The sequence below is a fragment of the Schistocerca piceifrons genome, chromosome 3 (assembly GCF_021461385.2).
Source record: "Schistocerca piceifrons isolate TAMUIC-IGC-003096 chromosome 3, iqSchPice1.1, whole genome shotgun sequence".
NCBI classification, from domain to species: domain Eukaryota; kingdom Metazoa; phylum Arthropoda; class Insecta; order Orthoptera; family Acrididae; genus Schistocerca; species Schistocerca piceifrons.
The window spans coordinates 124,269,682-124,286,189 of record NC_060140.1 but is presented as its reverse complement, the minus strand read 5'-3'; the positions used below and the strand labels follow the sequence as shown (position 1 = coordinate 124,286,189).

Here is a 16,508-nt window from a genome sequence, read left to right as displayed (position 1 = left end):
AATTATCCTGCTAAAAAATTGGCATAATTCTTGAACGTTCTGTGGCCACAGTAGCTGACTAATGATCTCAGTCCTATGTACTGTAGGCCTTATGCCTTCATGGCTGATTGAATGATTAAGAAATATAACTACTGACTGTCACAGCTGACATTTACTATCATTGACTAAGATGTGATGCCAGGTTTGTGTTCAAGTTTAAGATGCTTATTGTGTTCATGTTGAGAAGCAGAGATGATTAAAATATCACCTTGTCTATGAAACTTTTCCAAGCCTCTGTGCTGCATTTTTGGGTCCATGTGGCATGTTAAGTAAAGGAATTCATAAATTCCAAAAGGGGTAATAATAGCCATCTCTGGAGTGTCCTTTTGGTTCATTGGAATCTACAGAAAAACCTTTTTACAGTCCAGCACATTGAACACAGAGGTGCCTGAAAAATTATGAGGGAAATCCTGAAAATACAGATTGGATAACTGTCCAGGATGATGTGGCTGTTGAGAAGCAGATAGTCACCACACAGTTTACATGTGCCATTCTTCTTAGGTACAGTACAAATGGGTGAGGCCCAAGGACTGTCAGGCTGTTTGAAGATACTGGCTTGTAATAACTACTCTGTAGGCAGTTTGATTGTGTGAAGTTTACTCAGAGCTAATCTATACATCTTATTTTGGACTGGAGGGCCCAACATGGTGTTGATTTTAACATTTATGAGCAGTTTCACTGCATATAGCACAGTGTCCAAACTGCATACATGAATCTATTGGAGGTGGGGAGACACTCATATGATGTGCGTGGGTACCTGAAGACACTGGACTGACCTGCATTGGTGCTGCTGTACACTGGGCAGACTGCTAGAATGGTGTATGTGTGATTGTCGCCAGTTGCACCTTACTCACTGACTTGTTTGTGATGCTAATGTCATAAAGATGAGCTACTCCAAGTGTGCATGCACAGCCATAAGCTCATGCATAGAGATGTGAATTTTATCACATATAGATTGATTCTCTTCATTTAGGCAAACTGTTTCTTGTTTGATGTTGAGGCAGCACTGAGTGAGTTTCAACACTGATGCCAGACAGTCTTGAAGTATTTGTTGATCCTGTTTGTAAGTGTTGGCAGAAGGAAGGGTTTACAAGCAGGAGTTCATGGATGGCGGTAGCATGAATAGCAGTGGATCACCAATTATCGCAGTTACAGCACCTCCGCTGCTGTGATGTAGAAGAGTTCTATGTGCCAAATCAGTGCATGGATGAAAATGTCTTAGAAAGTCAGCACTTGATACTGGTTCCTTGATGGGCAATGAAAAGTTGCAGTGGGAATACGTGTTCTAAACCCAGGTCCAAAATTCAAGATGTGGTTCTGTATATTGCAGTACATGAATAATTCACTACACAGATTTGGGAAGCAGGTAATGTTTTTTCTAACGGTGGTAGCTTACATGGCATGGTGCTCAGTTCAGACACAGTGTTGACAAGAACATATTGAAGATAGTTATCCTTTATTGTTCCATCTCAGCTGCAAATTTCTAATTAGATTATATATTTTAATACTGTACTCTGATATATTGTTCTGAGTAGACAAGTCTGGTTGCTGATGCAAGTACTTAGGTCTGAAGATGATTCTGGGTGTTGAAACATATAAATTAATTAAAAATGTGCAGCTGAGATGGATCATTAAATGAGAATTATGTTAAATATCAGTACAGCTGCTGTTTTTTACATGATGATTTTGTCAGCTGTAGTGAAGAAAATATTGTTTGCAAGTATGAACCAGGATGTAGAGTCTATCACCCATGTGTGAGTATGGTGTGCAACTTGAGTGACTCATGCGTTGAGTAGGCAGCAACAATTGGTGCAACAATACAGAACATTCTTCCTATATGAGTGATCACAAGCTGTGTGATTTGTAGCCAAAATGTGCCTTAAACAAACAGATGGCCATGTTTCTTATCTGAGTATGGAGTGTTCTTGTCACCTGGATGCTTGTTTGTTTTGACTGGCTGGAGGTGACTGACCCAATGAGTGTGAGTGACATTGTCCTCAGCAGCATCCATGCACACTCAGTTCCGAATGGCTCTCTGCTGTCACATGTCACAGTGTCGTCTCTGACTGAGGGAGAGCTTATTATTGTTGTCTGATAAAGAAATACATTGTCATTGTTGTCACATGGCAAGAAGTCTGTCTGCCAAAATAAATCTCACTGTCATTTGAGATCATTGCTAATTCCAATGGAGGAGGTAACTTTACAATCCACAATGTCCACAGCATGTGGTCTGGCATAAGTATGGCACTGGTTAGTGTCTGAAGGCATCTCCAAAATTGAGAAGACATCTTTCTTTCTTTTGCTACTGTCTTAGTCCTGTATCATGCGCAGGGTTGGCAGGGTTCAGTACAGATTTGGCACGGTTAATTTTAAGGGGACAGAATTAGTGTACCCCAGCTGTCTGTGTCTAGTATAAATCATGAAATAGTGTGAATGTGTGTCAAACATCTGTGAGTCATGTAACTGAGGCAGAATGTGGGGACCAGCCCAGTATTCATCCGGTGGGATGTGGAAAACCAGCCAAAAGCCACATCCAGGCTGACCGGCACACCAGCCCTCATCATTAATCCACTGGGTGGATTTGATCCGGGGCCGGATCGTCCACCTGAGTCCAGGAAACAACACATAAGTGCTCTCGGCTATCCTGGTAGATAAAGTTGAGAAGACACCCTGGTGCCTAAATGTTCACCATAAATAACATGACACAGCTGTTGTGCTGTTGTCCTGATGATCCATTGCAGGAGCATTGATTTTGCCATGTCATATTTGTTGGTAGACAGGGCTGACAACATGACATCACTAATAATGTTGATGTGCTCACCTAGATGGCTCAGTAATGTAGTATACTTGGAGCTATCATCAGAACTGCCATGGTTCTAAAGTACACACTTGGTGAGAGTGAACGCCACAACCTGTTGTTTCAGACATAGACTGATTGGGTTGTGAGTTGAAGCAAAAAGAACTGTTCCAGAAATTTTAGTATGAATGTGACACCACAGCTGGTGATGGACAGCTCTCATGGACTGGACACATCAAAGGAAATCCTGATGAAGTTACGTTCAGCAGAATTGTACACTGTGCAGTAGGTGTGACATAATCAAGCGATATTCTGCTGTGTCTGCCTGTGACAAATTGTTGAAAGAGTCTTACTGGTTGCACTTGTCCCCCAAAGTCACTCAAAAGATAGGTAGTCAGTGCACATGCTTTGGATACATGGGAGGGGCATTGTCGACACCTGAGAATCATTAAACTGAACATCATATAAGTCACTGTCTTGTGTTCATACTTCCCTGGCACTATAAGTGTGAGATGGTTCCATTGCTGTGACATATAAGATGAGATGAAGAATGCAGGATAATTCATAGTAGGTGCTGACATTTGTTGTGCCAGCACCAATGGAGAGAGGACCGAGGTGATGATGCTCCAGATAAAATGACTGACTGTTATAATGTCAAGTTGAACAAATATATTTCAAGGACGACACAATACATGTAAGTCACAGATCAAGTAAACAAAGTAAGACAAGTGTACACTTTAACAGTCAAATCTGAAATGAGTCCGAGTCTAGTGGCTGTTGGCTGGCTGGCCGCTTAGGTGGCACTGCTGCTGCATGGCTGGCAGACAGCGCCGCATGCAGAGGATGCATGTAACTGTGTGGTGGCACTTTGAATGATCGGCGAGTCACAACACTTTTAGCCCCTTTGAAGTTTTTTGCACATGTCTTGATGGAGGTGGCCTGTGGGTTGCTAATGTCCATTGCTTTTGTTTGACTGGCTGTAAAGTCTTGAGGAGGAGGCTTCCCGTATGTATGGAAGTGTCCCCGATGATAACGGGTCGAAATGACAGGAGATGTGGGGGTCGCATTGGCTGGGGCCCCATGCACCAACCTGCCCATTGCGGCAAGTCTGGTTGTTATAACAGGAGACATGAGCGATGGGTCCACGTCCATAGGAGAAGGAGGTGAGTAGAGTTGTTCCGACAGATGGTGGTCATCTGGTTCCTGCATGGGCACGTCTCCTGTTGGCGTCAGTTCTTGTGCTGGCACCGAGATGACGGTGAGAGGACTGCATTGTGAGTAATGAGAGATTCCAGGATCCCAAGCATCAGGTAGAGCCGAAAGTGGTGTAGCGGCATCCGGAACAGGCGTTGCCGGCGCATGAGGCCGAAGCTGGTCCGAATGACGCACTGCAACACCCGTGTCCATCTGGATGTCATACAGGCGTCGACCACAGTGTCGTAAGATGTGGCCAGGACTCCATTTTGGCCGCCTGCCATATCCCCATACACATACAAGGTCGCCGGTGGTGAACGGGCCAAGCGAAGGCACCCGCGGCCATGAGATGGAAGGCCGCAGAAGATGAAGTAGCGTGCGGGGCTGTCGGCCATGTAAGAGCTCAGCCGGGCTGTGGTCACCCATGGGGGTGAAATGGTAAGAAGCCAGAAATTGGAGAAGCGCATCATCAGTAGCAGATGAAGAAGTCAGGAGTTTCCTCATCTGAGCCTTAAATGTGCGGACCAGTCATTCAGCCTCACTGTTTGACTGTGGATGGAATGGAGGGGCCATGACATGCATGATGAATTGGAAGACACAAATTTCGGACCATTATCAATAACAAGAGTAGAGGGAAGGCCTTCCAAAGAGAAAATGCAAGCTAGAGCATTTGTGGTTGCCACAGTGGTAGGCGACATGCAACAGATAATGAAAGGAAAGTTAGAGTAGGTGTCAATAACGAGAAGCCAATAAGTACCTAAAAAAGTTCCTGCGAAGTCAGCATGAATAACTCCCAGGGCTTCGCAGGCAAAGGCCACGGTGACAAAGATGACTTCGGGGCGGTGGCCTGTGACGCACAAGGGCCGCAAGCAGCGACCATGTGTGTGGTTTCAGAGTCGATGCCTGGCCAGTACACATGACGGCGCGCCAGAGATTTTGTGCGAGAGACACTCCAGTGCTGTTGGTGAAGAAGGCGCAAGACCAAAGCACACAAAGACGCAGGTACCACAACACACAGCGAACCATTGTCGGTGGAAAGGAGGATAACACCATCCCTAGCCATGAGGTGGTAACGCAAAGCATAGTAGTTCTGCAATGGATCAGAAGTCTTAGTGGATGGACGATCTGGCCAACCCTTCTGAATACAGTGTAAAACCCAGGAGAGGGTAGGGTCAGAACCCATAGCAGCCACCAGCCGGTCCCCGGTGATGGGGAACCCGTCCACAACCCGCTGCTCAGCAACATCCAGGTGGAAACACAAAAGTTCATCCCTATCAAATGCCAGATCAGGCCACTTGGGAAGGCGAGACAGTGCATCAGCATTTGCATGTTGAGCCGTCGGCCGGAAATGAATCTCATAATTGAAACGAGACAAGTAAAGAGCCCAATGCTGGAGGCGGTGTGCAGCCTTGTCGGGAAGTGACGTTGATGGATGAAACAAGGAAACAAGTGGTTTGTGACCCATAACAAGATGAAATTTGGATCCATACAGAAAAACACCAAACTTATGAAGAGCATAAATAATGGCCAAACCTTCTTTTTCGATTTGGGAATACTTTCATTGGGCATCCGTGAGCATTTTGGAGGCATAAGCAATGGGTTGTTCAGAACCACAGAAAAACGGTGCGCAAGGGCTGCACCAACCCCGTATTTAGAGGCATCCATGGCAAGAACAAGATTTTGGCCAGGTCGATAAGTAGCCAGCCATGGGGCCTGTTTCAGCATAGTCTTCAATTACTGGAAAGCCGCATCGCATGATGTGGACCAGTGAAAAGGCACATTTTTACGCAACAGGCGATGCAACTGCTGAGCCACCGAAGCAGCAGACATTATTCCTGTGATAGTATGCTATTTTCCCCAAGAAGGCCTGCAGTTCCTTAACAGATGTAGGGTGAGGAAGGGCATCGATCGCAGTGACAGTTTGCTGAAGCAGATGAATACCATCCCGAGAGAGTTGAAACCCCAAGTACATGATAAATGCCTGAAAAAATTTTGGTTTCTGAAGATTACACTTAAGACCGGCAGTCTGTAAGACATGAAAAAGTGTGCGGAGATTCTGAAGATGTTCTTCAGTGGTGGAGCCAGTGACAACAATGTCATCCATGTAACTTATACACCCAGGGACAGTGAGCAATAATTGTTCCAAGAATCGCTGAAAGAGAGCAGGGGCACTGGCAACCCCGAAAGGCAATCGTTGGTATTGATAGAGGCCAAAAAGCGTGTTAAGAACCAGAAACTGCTGGGAAACAGCATTGAGAGGAAGTTGATAAGCTTCTGACTGGTCAAGTTTAGAAAAATACTGGCCTCCAGCAAGTTTAGTGAACAGTTCTTCAGGTCGAGGCATAGGGTAAGTGTTGATGAGGCATTGAACGTTTACAGTGGCTTTGAAATTGCCACAGAGACAAATATCACCATTGGGCTTAGCAACGACGACGACAGGAGAGGACCACTCACTGAAAGTGACAGGAAGCAAGAACCCTGAAGCCGTGAGACAATCCAGCTCCCGTTTGACCCGATCACGAAGGGCCGCAGGAAGGGGCCGAGCCCAAAAGAACTTAGGCCAAGCAGGGTGTCTGAGCGTGATATGAGCTTCAAAGTCATTTGCACCAGGAGAAAAAGGGATGAAAATGTCATTGACAAGGAATCCAATTGAGCATAAGGAATAGCATCAGAGATGATATTGACGGAGTCATCTATGGAGAACCCAAAAATGCGAAACGCATCGAAACCAAAAAGATTCTCCACATTACTATGGTCGACCACAAATATGGGAACAGTGTGAATGACAGATGTGTAAGATACCTCAGCATCAAATTGTCCCAAGAGAGAAATCTTCTGTTTATTGTAAGTCCGTAATTGCCTAGTGATAGGTGACAGGATTGGAGGACCTAACTGTAGATACGTCTGAGAATTGATGATAGTCGCAGCAGAACCAGTATCCTCCTGCATGCGAACATCCTGACCAAGTATTTGAACAGTGAGGAATAGCTTCCCTGAAAGGGGAGAAGTACAATTGACAGACAACACAGAAGCAGAATCAGCGTCATGTGCATCAACATCAGGTATGCGGTCGGATTTCCAAATGGATGACATATGACCCTTCTTTTTGCATCTGTGACACACAGCCCAACAGTGGGGACAATCCTCTCATGAATGTTTTGTAAAACACCGCGGACTTGAAGGAAGTTGCCATGGGGTTTGCTGCAGTTTCTTAGAGGTTTGTTTACAGTTAGGCCGAGGCTGCACTTGGGAGCATACTTCGGCCACATCGGCCGGCGGGGACATGCCGCATGCTTCGTCAACAGCGCACAAAGGTTGTACGTCCCTGACATCACCCCCTGCCTCTATTTGCACTCCAGCGGCGCCAGAAATTTCAAAAGACTGAGCGATGGATAGGACTTCATCTAGAGTCAGATTTGCCAACTGAAGGGCACATTGCCTAACTACTTTGTCGGGCGCCGACCGGATAATAGCATCCTGTACCATGGAATCGGCATAGGATTCTTTGTGAACATCAGTAACAAATTGACACTTTTGACTGAGGCCATGAAGTTCAGCAGCCCAAGCGCGATAGGATTGATTCAGTTGTTTTTGACAATGATAAAAGGCAACATGAGAGGCTACCACATGCGTATGCTTTTGAAAATATACGGACAGAAGTGACCACATTTCAACAAAGGACAAAGATGCAGGATCTTTCAAAGGAGCCAATTGCAACAACAACCGATACATTTGAGGTGAAATCCATGAAAGGAACAGAGACTTACATGTTTGGTCATCCGCAACATGAAATGCCGAGAAGTGCTGTCGAAGACGTTTTTCATAATCAGACCAGCCTTCCACCATCTCATCCTAAGGAGGAAAAGGAGGGAGAGACAATGACGAGAGACGCCCCACATTGGATGCCATGACAAAATCACGAATCGCACTTGTGAGAAGAATTTGCTGTTCGATGAGACCTTGCAATAGTTTCTCTAAAGTAGCCATGGAAACTGTGGGTCAATGATGAAAAAGAAATATTTACTACCTCTACGCCAATTGTTATAATGCCAAGTTGAACAAATATATTTCAAGGATGACACAATACATGTAAGTCACAGTTCAAGTAAACAAAGTAAGACAAGTGTACACTTTAACAGTCAAATCCGAACTGAGTCTGAGTCTAGTGACCGCTGGCTGGCTGGCCGCTTAGGTGGCACTGCTGCTGCATGGCTGGCAGACAGTGCTGCATGTAGAGGACACATGTAACTGCGCGGCGACACTTTGAAAGATCGGCGAGTCACAACACTCACACTACTTGTGAGTAATACATAACATGCATGTGGACACTACAGAATCTCAGAACGAACTGAGTCTTGCGGTACTGCTGCACTGCGGACCAGAGAGTTTTTCCTCTGATAGCTGATGCAATTGCTGGTGACTCACCATTAGATGATTTGATGATATATGCATGAAGTGCTGTGATGAATACATTTAAAACATGTATTGTTTCATATAATGAGTATTAATCTGAGAGAAAACACTAAGGTGTCCAGAAAATATGTAACTGACAGATATTTAAAGAGGAAAATAACTGAGGAATATTTGAGCCCTGGAGACAGCATCATCACATTATTGAAGATTTACAACTATAAAATTTGTGTATCAGTTGTCCATTTACTCACACTTCCATACACAACATATTCGGATAAAATGATATAGGCTCATGCCTCACGTTGTTCAAATGTGCTGCTACTTATCATTGTATAATATTATTACCATACATTTAATAACTGTGCTTTACAGTTTCATAGAGTCACAGAGTGGGGAACCAACCTTTATTAGTCTTTCATTTTGTATTGTGGTGGTGCTGATCTCAGTTCCTTTCTTGAGTGCTGAAGTTTTTCTTGCTAAAATGTAGTAGTTTGGTACTAGTATTGTCAATACAACATTACCATCAGAGTAAATCAGTGATGAAAACTGTTAAAAAATTTGTTTCATTGGTAAATTCAGCATGGTTGAGGCTCAGAAATGTGGTGGAAACTCGTTGAGATTTATCCAAGTTAGATCAACTGTCTTTGTTACATTAATGAGCAGTCTGTTTGACTTAAGCCATGAGTTTAACGGCTATGTGTTTTAAGCTATAGATCTGAACAGCTTAACTCACTGGATCCATTCTTAATGCAGTCTTTTGCCATATTTCTTAATATATTTGCAGCATGTTATAGTTAAGTTTTTAATTCCATATTTGAGATGGAAGTTTGCTGTATGTTGCACTTTGTTCTACAGTTTATCTTGGTTTTTAAGACTTCCATTTAAACAGAGTTGTTTTCCTGTACAGACAGTCATAAAGTATTAATTATTATCTCAAAAAAATCAAGTTGCAACCATGAAACTTAGTCGTGGTGTTAGTCCTCCTCCACACATTCCCAGTGATGGATAACTTGGCAGAGACTTTAGTGACAGACATCTGAATTTTGGGTGTTTTGGAAATATTGCACCTCAAAAATTACATTGTTGTTACTCTGGACATGCCTGCCACACAATAGTTCCTTCACCCAAGAAAAAAGAAAGTAGTCACTTAGTGCCATGTCAAGAAACTATTTGGATGGTGGCTGAGGCAAAATTTAATAGCTCAAAGAAGAAATGTGTGTATTTCTGTCCTATACAGAATGAGTTGGATCATTCTATACTGAATTTGTGGCTGAGTTAGCTCCTCTTTTAACTATAACCTACCCTACATCTCTCAAACAAAATACCGTGTCCGACAGTTGGAAGGGAGCACCGGTCACACCCATTTACATAAAGGGTGGCAGAAGTGATCCACAAAACCACCTTCCAAGAGCCTCGACATCCATTTGTTGTAGAATCTTAGAACATACTCTGAACTCAAATGTAATGAGGTATCTTGACAAAATGACCTCCTCCATTCCAACAAGTGTGTATTTTGAAAACGTGAGTCACATTAAACCCAACTCACACTTTTCTCACATGATATACTGACAGCTTTGGATCAATGCAGTCAGATAGATGCAGCATTTCTTGATTTCTAAAAAGTGTTTGACTCAGTACCCCAATACACTTATTATCAAAAGTACAATTGTATGGGGTAACAAGTGAAATTTGTGACTGAATTGAAGATTTTTTTCATTGGTAGGATGCAGCATGTTATCTTGGATGGAGAGTCATCGACTAATGTAGAAGTAACTTCAGGTGTGCCCCTAGGAAGTGTGTTAGGGCCCTTGCTGTTTATTTTATATATTAAAGACCTTGTGGAAAATATTAATAGTAACATCAGACTTTTTGCAGATGATGCAGTTATCTATTATGAAGTACTGTCTGAAAGAAGTTGCGTAAATATTCAGTGAAATCTTGATAACATTTCAAAGTGGTACAAAGATTGTCAATTTGCTTTAAATGTTCAGAAATGTAAATTTTTTCACTTCACAATTAAAAGTTAGTATCCTGTGACTTTAATATCAAAGAGCCACAGTTGCAGTCAGTCAACTTAAACAAATACCTGGGAGTAACATTTTGTAGGGATATGAAGTGGAATGATCACATAGACTCAGTTGCAGGTAAGGCAGGTGGTAGACTTTGTTTTATTGGTAGAATACTGGGGAAATGCAATCAGTCTACAAAGGAAATTATTTACCGATCAATCCTGCAACCTATCCTAGAATATTGTTCAAATGTTTCGGACTCATACCAAATAGGAGTAACAGGAGATATTGAACACATACAGAGAACGGCAGCACAAATGGCCACAAGTTCTTTTTTATCGGTACGAGAGCATCACAGGAATGCTGAAGAAATTGAACTGCCACACTCTTGAAGATAGACATAAACTATCCCAACAGAGCCTACTTACAAAGTTTCAACAACTGGCTTAAAATGATGACTCTAGGAATACCCTACAATCCCATACATATCACTCCCATAGGGATTGTGAGGACAAGAACAGATTAATTACAGCACACACAGAGGTGTTAAACAATCATTCTTCCCACATTCCATATGTGAATGGAATGGGAAAAAACCACTAATAACTGGTACAAAGGGACATACCATATACCATATGTTTCACAGTGGTTTGCAAAGTATAGATGTGGATGTAGATTGTGGTGGACCAAAATCACTCCCTCGGACAGCTTCCCATAACCTCATCAGGAGACTTTGGTATCATGCTCCAGTGATGTTTTGCCCCATATGAGCATTATATCTTAGCACCATTGTATGGTGATCCCAGAAAACACACAGCATCACCTTTCCCTACGATGGTTTGGTCGACACCTTTTTGGCTGTGGTGATTCCATTTGTTTCCACTGCTTGCTTTGCTCCTTTGTCTCAGGGACATAATGATATACCCATTACTCAACTATGTTAGTTAAGCACCTAAAGGAATCATCTGGACTGGTGTGAAACAGCTGCTACATTTTTGTTTCTACTCAGTTTGGCAGGCTTTTTGAACAAGTGTGAGAAGTAGTGAAACCCAGTAGCCAGTGACATTTGTCACATTCAAAATGTCATGCAACATTCTGAAAACTGATCTGTGACTTTTTTTCACTTTTTCCAATATTGCCTCAGTTTTGATTTGCGCATTCTTCAAGCATCTATAGCCTCCACTTTTCTTGTAATTCCAAGTTCTTCACAGAAAATGGTCCATCATATTGTTATTTGTCATTCAAATTTCTTTGGATACAATGGAAATGACTGTGTCACCTAACCATTGTGTCACATGTTGATCTTTAATGCCACACATTTCCATTAACACAGTACAGATTGTTGTTGAGTTGTTACCCTCCAAATACCATTAGTGAATTACTACCTGTTGCTCTGCTTGTAGTGGCATGGCAATTTCAATGTGTAAAAGGGCTGCCGACATGCATCAGCAAACAAATGAAAATTTAATTACAAACTATTATTTTTCCAAGGAGTATAATGAAATTTTTTGTCTACCACTGATATTTTAAAATATACAACTGTGGCATCTAGATATCAGGCACTGCTACCTCTCTAAAGTCAATTGTTTCGCTTAGCCCCTTTACGTGCAAAACTGTATTTAGGATTTATCTACCCTTTTGCATCAAATACCTATTGTTTCAACACTCCCATGTACCTTAATATAAATACCTTCTCTAAAAATTCCTTGAATTTTACAGACAATTTCTTGGGTGGAACCATCAATCACATTTAAGAAAAGTGCTAGATCTGTGAAACTTGTACAGCCTTATTTATATTTAACAATACCAGAGAAGGAAAGTTGCTACTCACCACAGCGGAGATGCTGAGTTGCGATAGGCACAACAAAAAGATTCACACAATTAAAGCTTTCGGCCATTAAGGCCTTGGTCAGCAGTACACACACACACACACACACACACACACACACACACACACACACACAACATGCAAACACGTCTGCAGTCTCAGAGAGCTGAGACCACACTGCTCTGTTCATCCTAGAAAGAATAGTATAAATATGATACCAGATGATACAGATTTAATCATTCCCATTTCTGCAGAATATAGAATTCACAATAGGGATTTAGAAGTGTAAATTTGAAGTAACAGATACCTAGAATAAGCCAAGTATCATTAAAGAAAGTAACTGCCTCCTCCATAGAAAATCTTATTTTAAAATAATCAGTCTTCGATAGCAACTGATTAATGGAAGGATGGACCCCCCCCCCCCTACACACACACACCACACACACACACACACACACACACACACACACACACACACAAACTAACCCCATTAGGCAACTGGGGTAAGTTGGCTTGCAGTTTAATGTGGAATCCAAACCATGTATCATTCCTGATGACTCTTCACATTATTGTGGTATGAAGGCTAGATTATAAGCAAACTGAAAATTTGAGGTCCAGTTGGGATCACAGGACCTTCTGGGTATGCACCTTTCCACTGGACCACCAAGCCCGATGGGGGTTGAATGTATTCTTTAGATATAGATATGAAGGCAGGCAGACAGACTTCATAAATATCATTTTGGAGGAATCAAAAAAGGTCAGTACCTGTGTAGAATGACAGCAACTAAAATGTACCTATCATAATCATTTTATTATGTCATCATACTTTCCTTCTGTGAACACCTACAAAAAGAAGTTAGGATACACAAGTGTTTAAAATTACCTTTAGACAGGTTTACTAACATTGTATCAACGTATACCTTATATCTTTTTTCTTTTGGTAAACTTGTACATAATTGTTCTGCAAATCTCTTTCAGGTTGTATATGTGACAGCCACTTTCCCTTACATTGTTCTTATTATATTCTTCTTCCGTGGAGTGACATTGAAGGGAATGTCAGATGGTTTAAGGCATCTGTTTACACCAAAGGTAATTCCAAGAATAATACTTTGAGGATAATTTGAGAAGTAAGTTACAGACATCCTCATACATGTAGCAGTACTTCACACAGGATATATGCTTATACAGTATATAAGAAAGTTGAGACACTGCCTGTAGCTTATATTTTGAATGTGTTTTAAATTTTAAATTGTGTACCATTTTGTTCAACAATAAATGTATCATTTTATCAAATAGATTAGCTACAATAAAGTATCATTCTTTTATTTATAATACATATGGATCATTAGTTGTGTATTTGTTCATGTAGTTAACAAAAAGGATCACCATTGTACAGTGTTTGTTACTTATTTTTCAGTGGTGGACACTTGCTGATCCTGTGGTGTGGTTGGAAGCAGGAACACAGATTTTCTTTTCACTTGGTTTAGCTTTTGGAGGCCTCATAGCTTTCTCATCTTATAATCCAGTAAATAACAACTGCTACCGTGATGCCATCATGGTCTCACTTACCAACTGCTTCACCTCAATGTTTGCTGGAATTGTGGTCTTCTCTGTTATAGGTAAAATCCAAGATTATATAAAATTCTTATAACATTTAATACTGGTAGTTTGAGTAAGTGACTTAAATATTTGCATAAATAACTACTATTTTGAAGATGGCTTTTTAATTGTGACAGCATTTATCTGGCATCAGTGAATCTCTTCTCTTTGCCTTATCTTTGTGACATTTTTCTCAAAGTGTCACAACTCATCTGTTGTTAGCTTTTAATTCTATATTACTTCGTGTTGCCATTCAGTTCTTAACTTCTTTCCCATTCTTTCCAGCATTTGATTTCCTTGCCATAGGCATGTTTCTCCCAAATTTTTGTCTCCCTTTCTGAACAAATAAATTACTCATTTTAAAACATTGCATTGTTTTCACCTGTTGCCTACAAATCTGCTGCCACGTATTAAGTAGAAATTTTTACTGTCTTCAGTTGGCAACAGCTTCATTAAACAAACATTTTGACCTTTAACTTTTGCACACCATTTTATAGCTAATAAGCAGGACAAGCTCAGATGTATGTTTAAGAAATCAGAATGACCCTGCTCTGTCTTGTAAATAAAATTCTTAGTGATGGGACTTGCCCTGAATGCCTTAAAACTATGGTTGCCTTTCAAATACCCGTACCAGGTAAATGTAGACTGATATCAGTTGTCCCTAAAATAACTCAAATCATAGGAGCTGCATACATATACAGATTTACATGCATTTTGAGAATAATGAGTTACATAATGAAAGTTAGTTTGGATTTAGGCCAAACCTATCAACCATGAAAGCTATTGAAAACATGTGGAGTAGGATTCATAGTGGTCATGAAAGGAAATGGACCACCTGTGGTATATAAACAGACTAAAGCTTTTTACTCTGTATCACATGAGATTATTACAAAAAAGCTAGAATACTATGGTATTGTTGATAAACTACTAAATTTAGTGAGATCTTACCTAAGCAACAGGCTACAATCCATGTATGGTAACAAGAAGAGTTGAAAACTAATTAAAACAGAGAAACTCTACATGGCTCTGTTCTTGCCTATTTTAATGACTTCTTAAACTAAATGGCCTGCAAAAATGTCCTATACATTGACAATATGACTATGATTTCATCCAGTGAGAATATCCAGGTAGTGCTAGACAAAAATAATAAACTATTTTTTAAAAAAGCAGTCAGTGGTGTAAAGCTAACCAGTTATGTCATATAAAACAATAGCAGAGGGCAAAAATCAAACAATGGAAAATTCAGGATGCAAATGCAAAAAGCAGAGGATATTTATTTTAATCTGAAGGTATGAAAAGAAGGTAACCAAAGTATCAAACTGTTGGGCCTAATAATGGACCAAAGACACAAATGGGATACATGATTTTCTGCTATGTAAGGTAAGATATTCTATCAACAAAATTTAATGGTTCTTTGTTATTATGAATTCTTTCAGCTCTAGCTGCAGTATGGAGTTCTGTACAAACTGGGTATTCAGGTGGAAGAAAAAAGTACTTAGATGTATTCAAGGATTGGGTCCTAAAGAATCTTGTAAGAAACATTTTTGGCAACTCAACAAAATGATTCTCCCAAATCTTTATATGTAGCGTATAATTGCTCTGTATATCTCAAAGAAAATGTACATTTGCACAGTATCAGGGTCAACTGCATGCTAGTTCTACCATCTTCAAGATGATCACTGATACATAACAGTAGAATATCTTCAAAGTAACTTGAAGGCCATGTATAATGACTCATTCACATAAAATGTAGATATTTCATTTATGATGTGAAACTAGAAGAAAGCGTGTGTATTTCTGCAGATATATAATATAGGAGATATATAATAGAAGAGTTTGTGTATTTAATCATATAAAATATGTCTCAAAACAAAGATGATGTAACTTACCAAATGAAAGCGTTGGTATGTTGATAGAGACACTAACAAACACAAACACACACATAAAATTCAAGCTTTTGCAACCCATGGTTGCTTCATCAGGAAAGAGGGAAGGAGAGGAAAAGACGAAAGGATGTGGGTTTTAAGGGAGAGGGTAAGGAGTCATTCCAATCCCGGGAGCGGAAAGACTTACCTTAGGGGGAAAAGAGGACAGGTATACACTCGCACACACACACATATCCATCTGCACATACACAGACACAACCAGACATTTGTAAAGGCAAAGAGTTTGGGCCTTTACAAATGTCTGGTTGTGTCTGTGTATGTGCGGATGGATATGTGTGTGTGTGCGAGGGTATACCTGTCCTTTTTTCCCCCTAAGGTAAGTCTTTCCGCTCCCGGGATTGGAATGACTCCTTACCCTCTCCCTTAAAACCCACATCCTTTCGTCCTTCCCTCTCCTTCCCTCTTTCCTGATGAAGCAACTGTTTGTTGTGAAAGCTTGAATTTTGTGTGTATGTTTGTGTTTGTTTGTGTGTCTATCGACCTGCCAGCACTTTCGTTTGGTAAGTAACATCATCTTTGTTTTTAGATATATTTTTCCCACATGGAATGTTTCCATCTATTATATCCATACTGTAGTTATATTTATTTGCTGAAGCTTGTATACAATTTTAATCCCACTGCAAGTTGAAATAAAATAAACCGTTTCACAGTGGTGACGATATGTTGAAGTTGGAGATGTGATC

At 40.9% G+C, this 16,508-nt stretch overlaps 1 protein-coding gene across 1 annotated transcript in view; it reads left to right on the top strand.

The window, feature by feature from the left end:
* LOC124788455 (sodium-dependent neutral amino acid transporter B(0)AT3) overlaps positions 1-16,508 on the top strand; it is a 157,040-nt gene that overhangs the window by 51,088 nt on the left and 89,444 nt on the right. The window contains exons 6-7 of the mRNA XM_047255726.1: positions 13,259-13,369; positions 13,698-13,899. Coding sequence (XP_047111682.1) covers positions 13,259-13,369; positions 13,698-13,899 — 313 coding nt within the window. The remainder of the gene's footprint in view (positions 1-13,258; positions 13,370-13,697; positions 13,900-16,508) is intronic.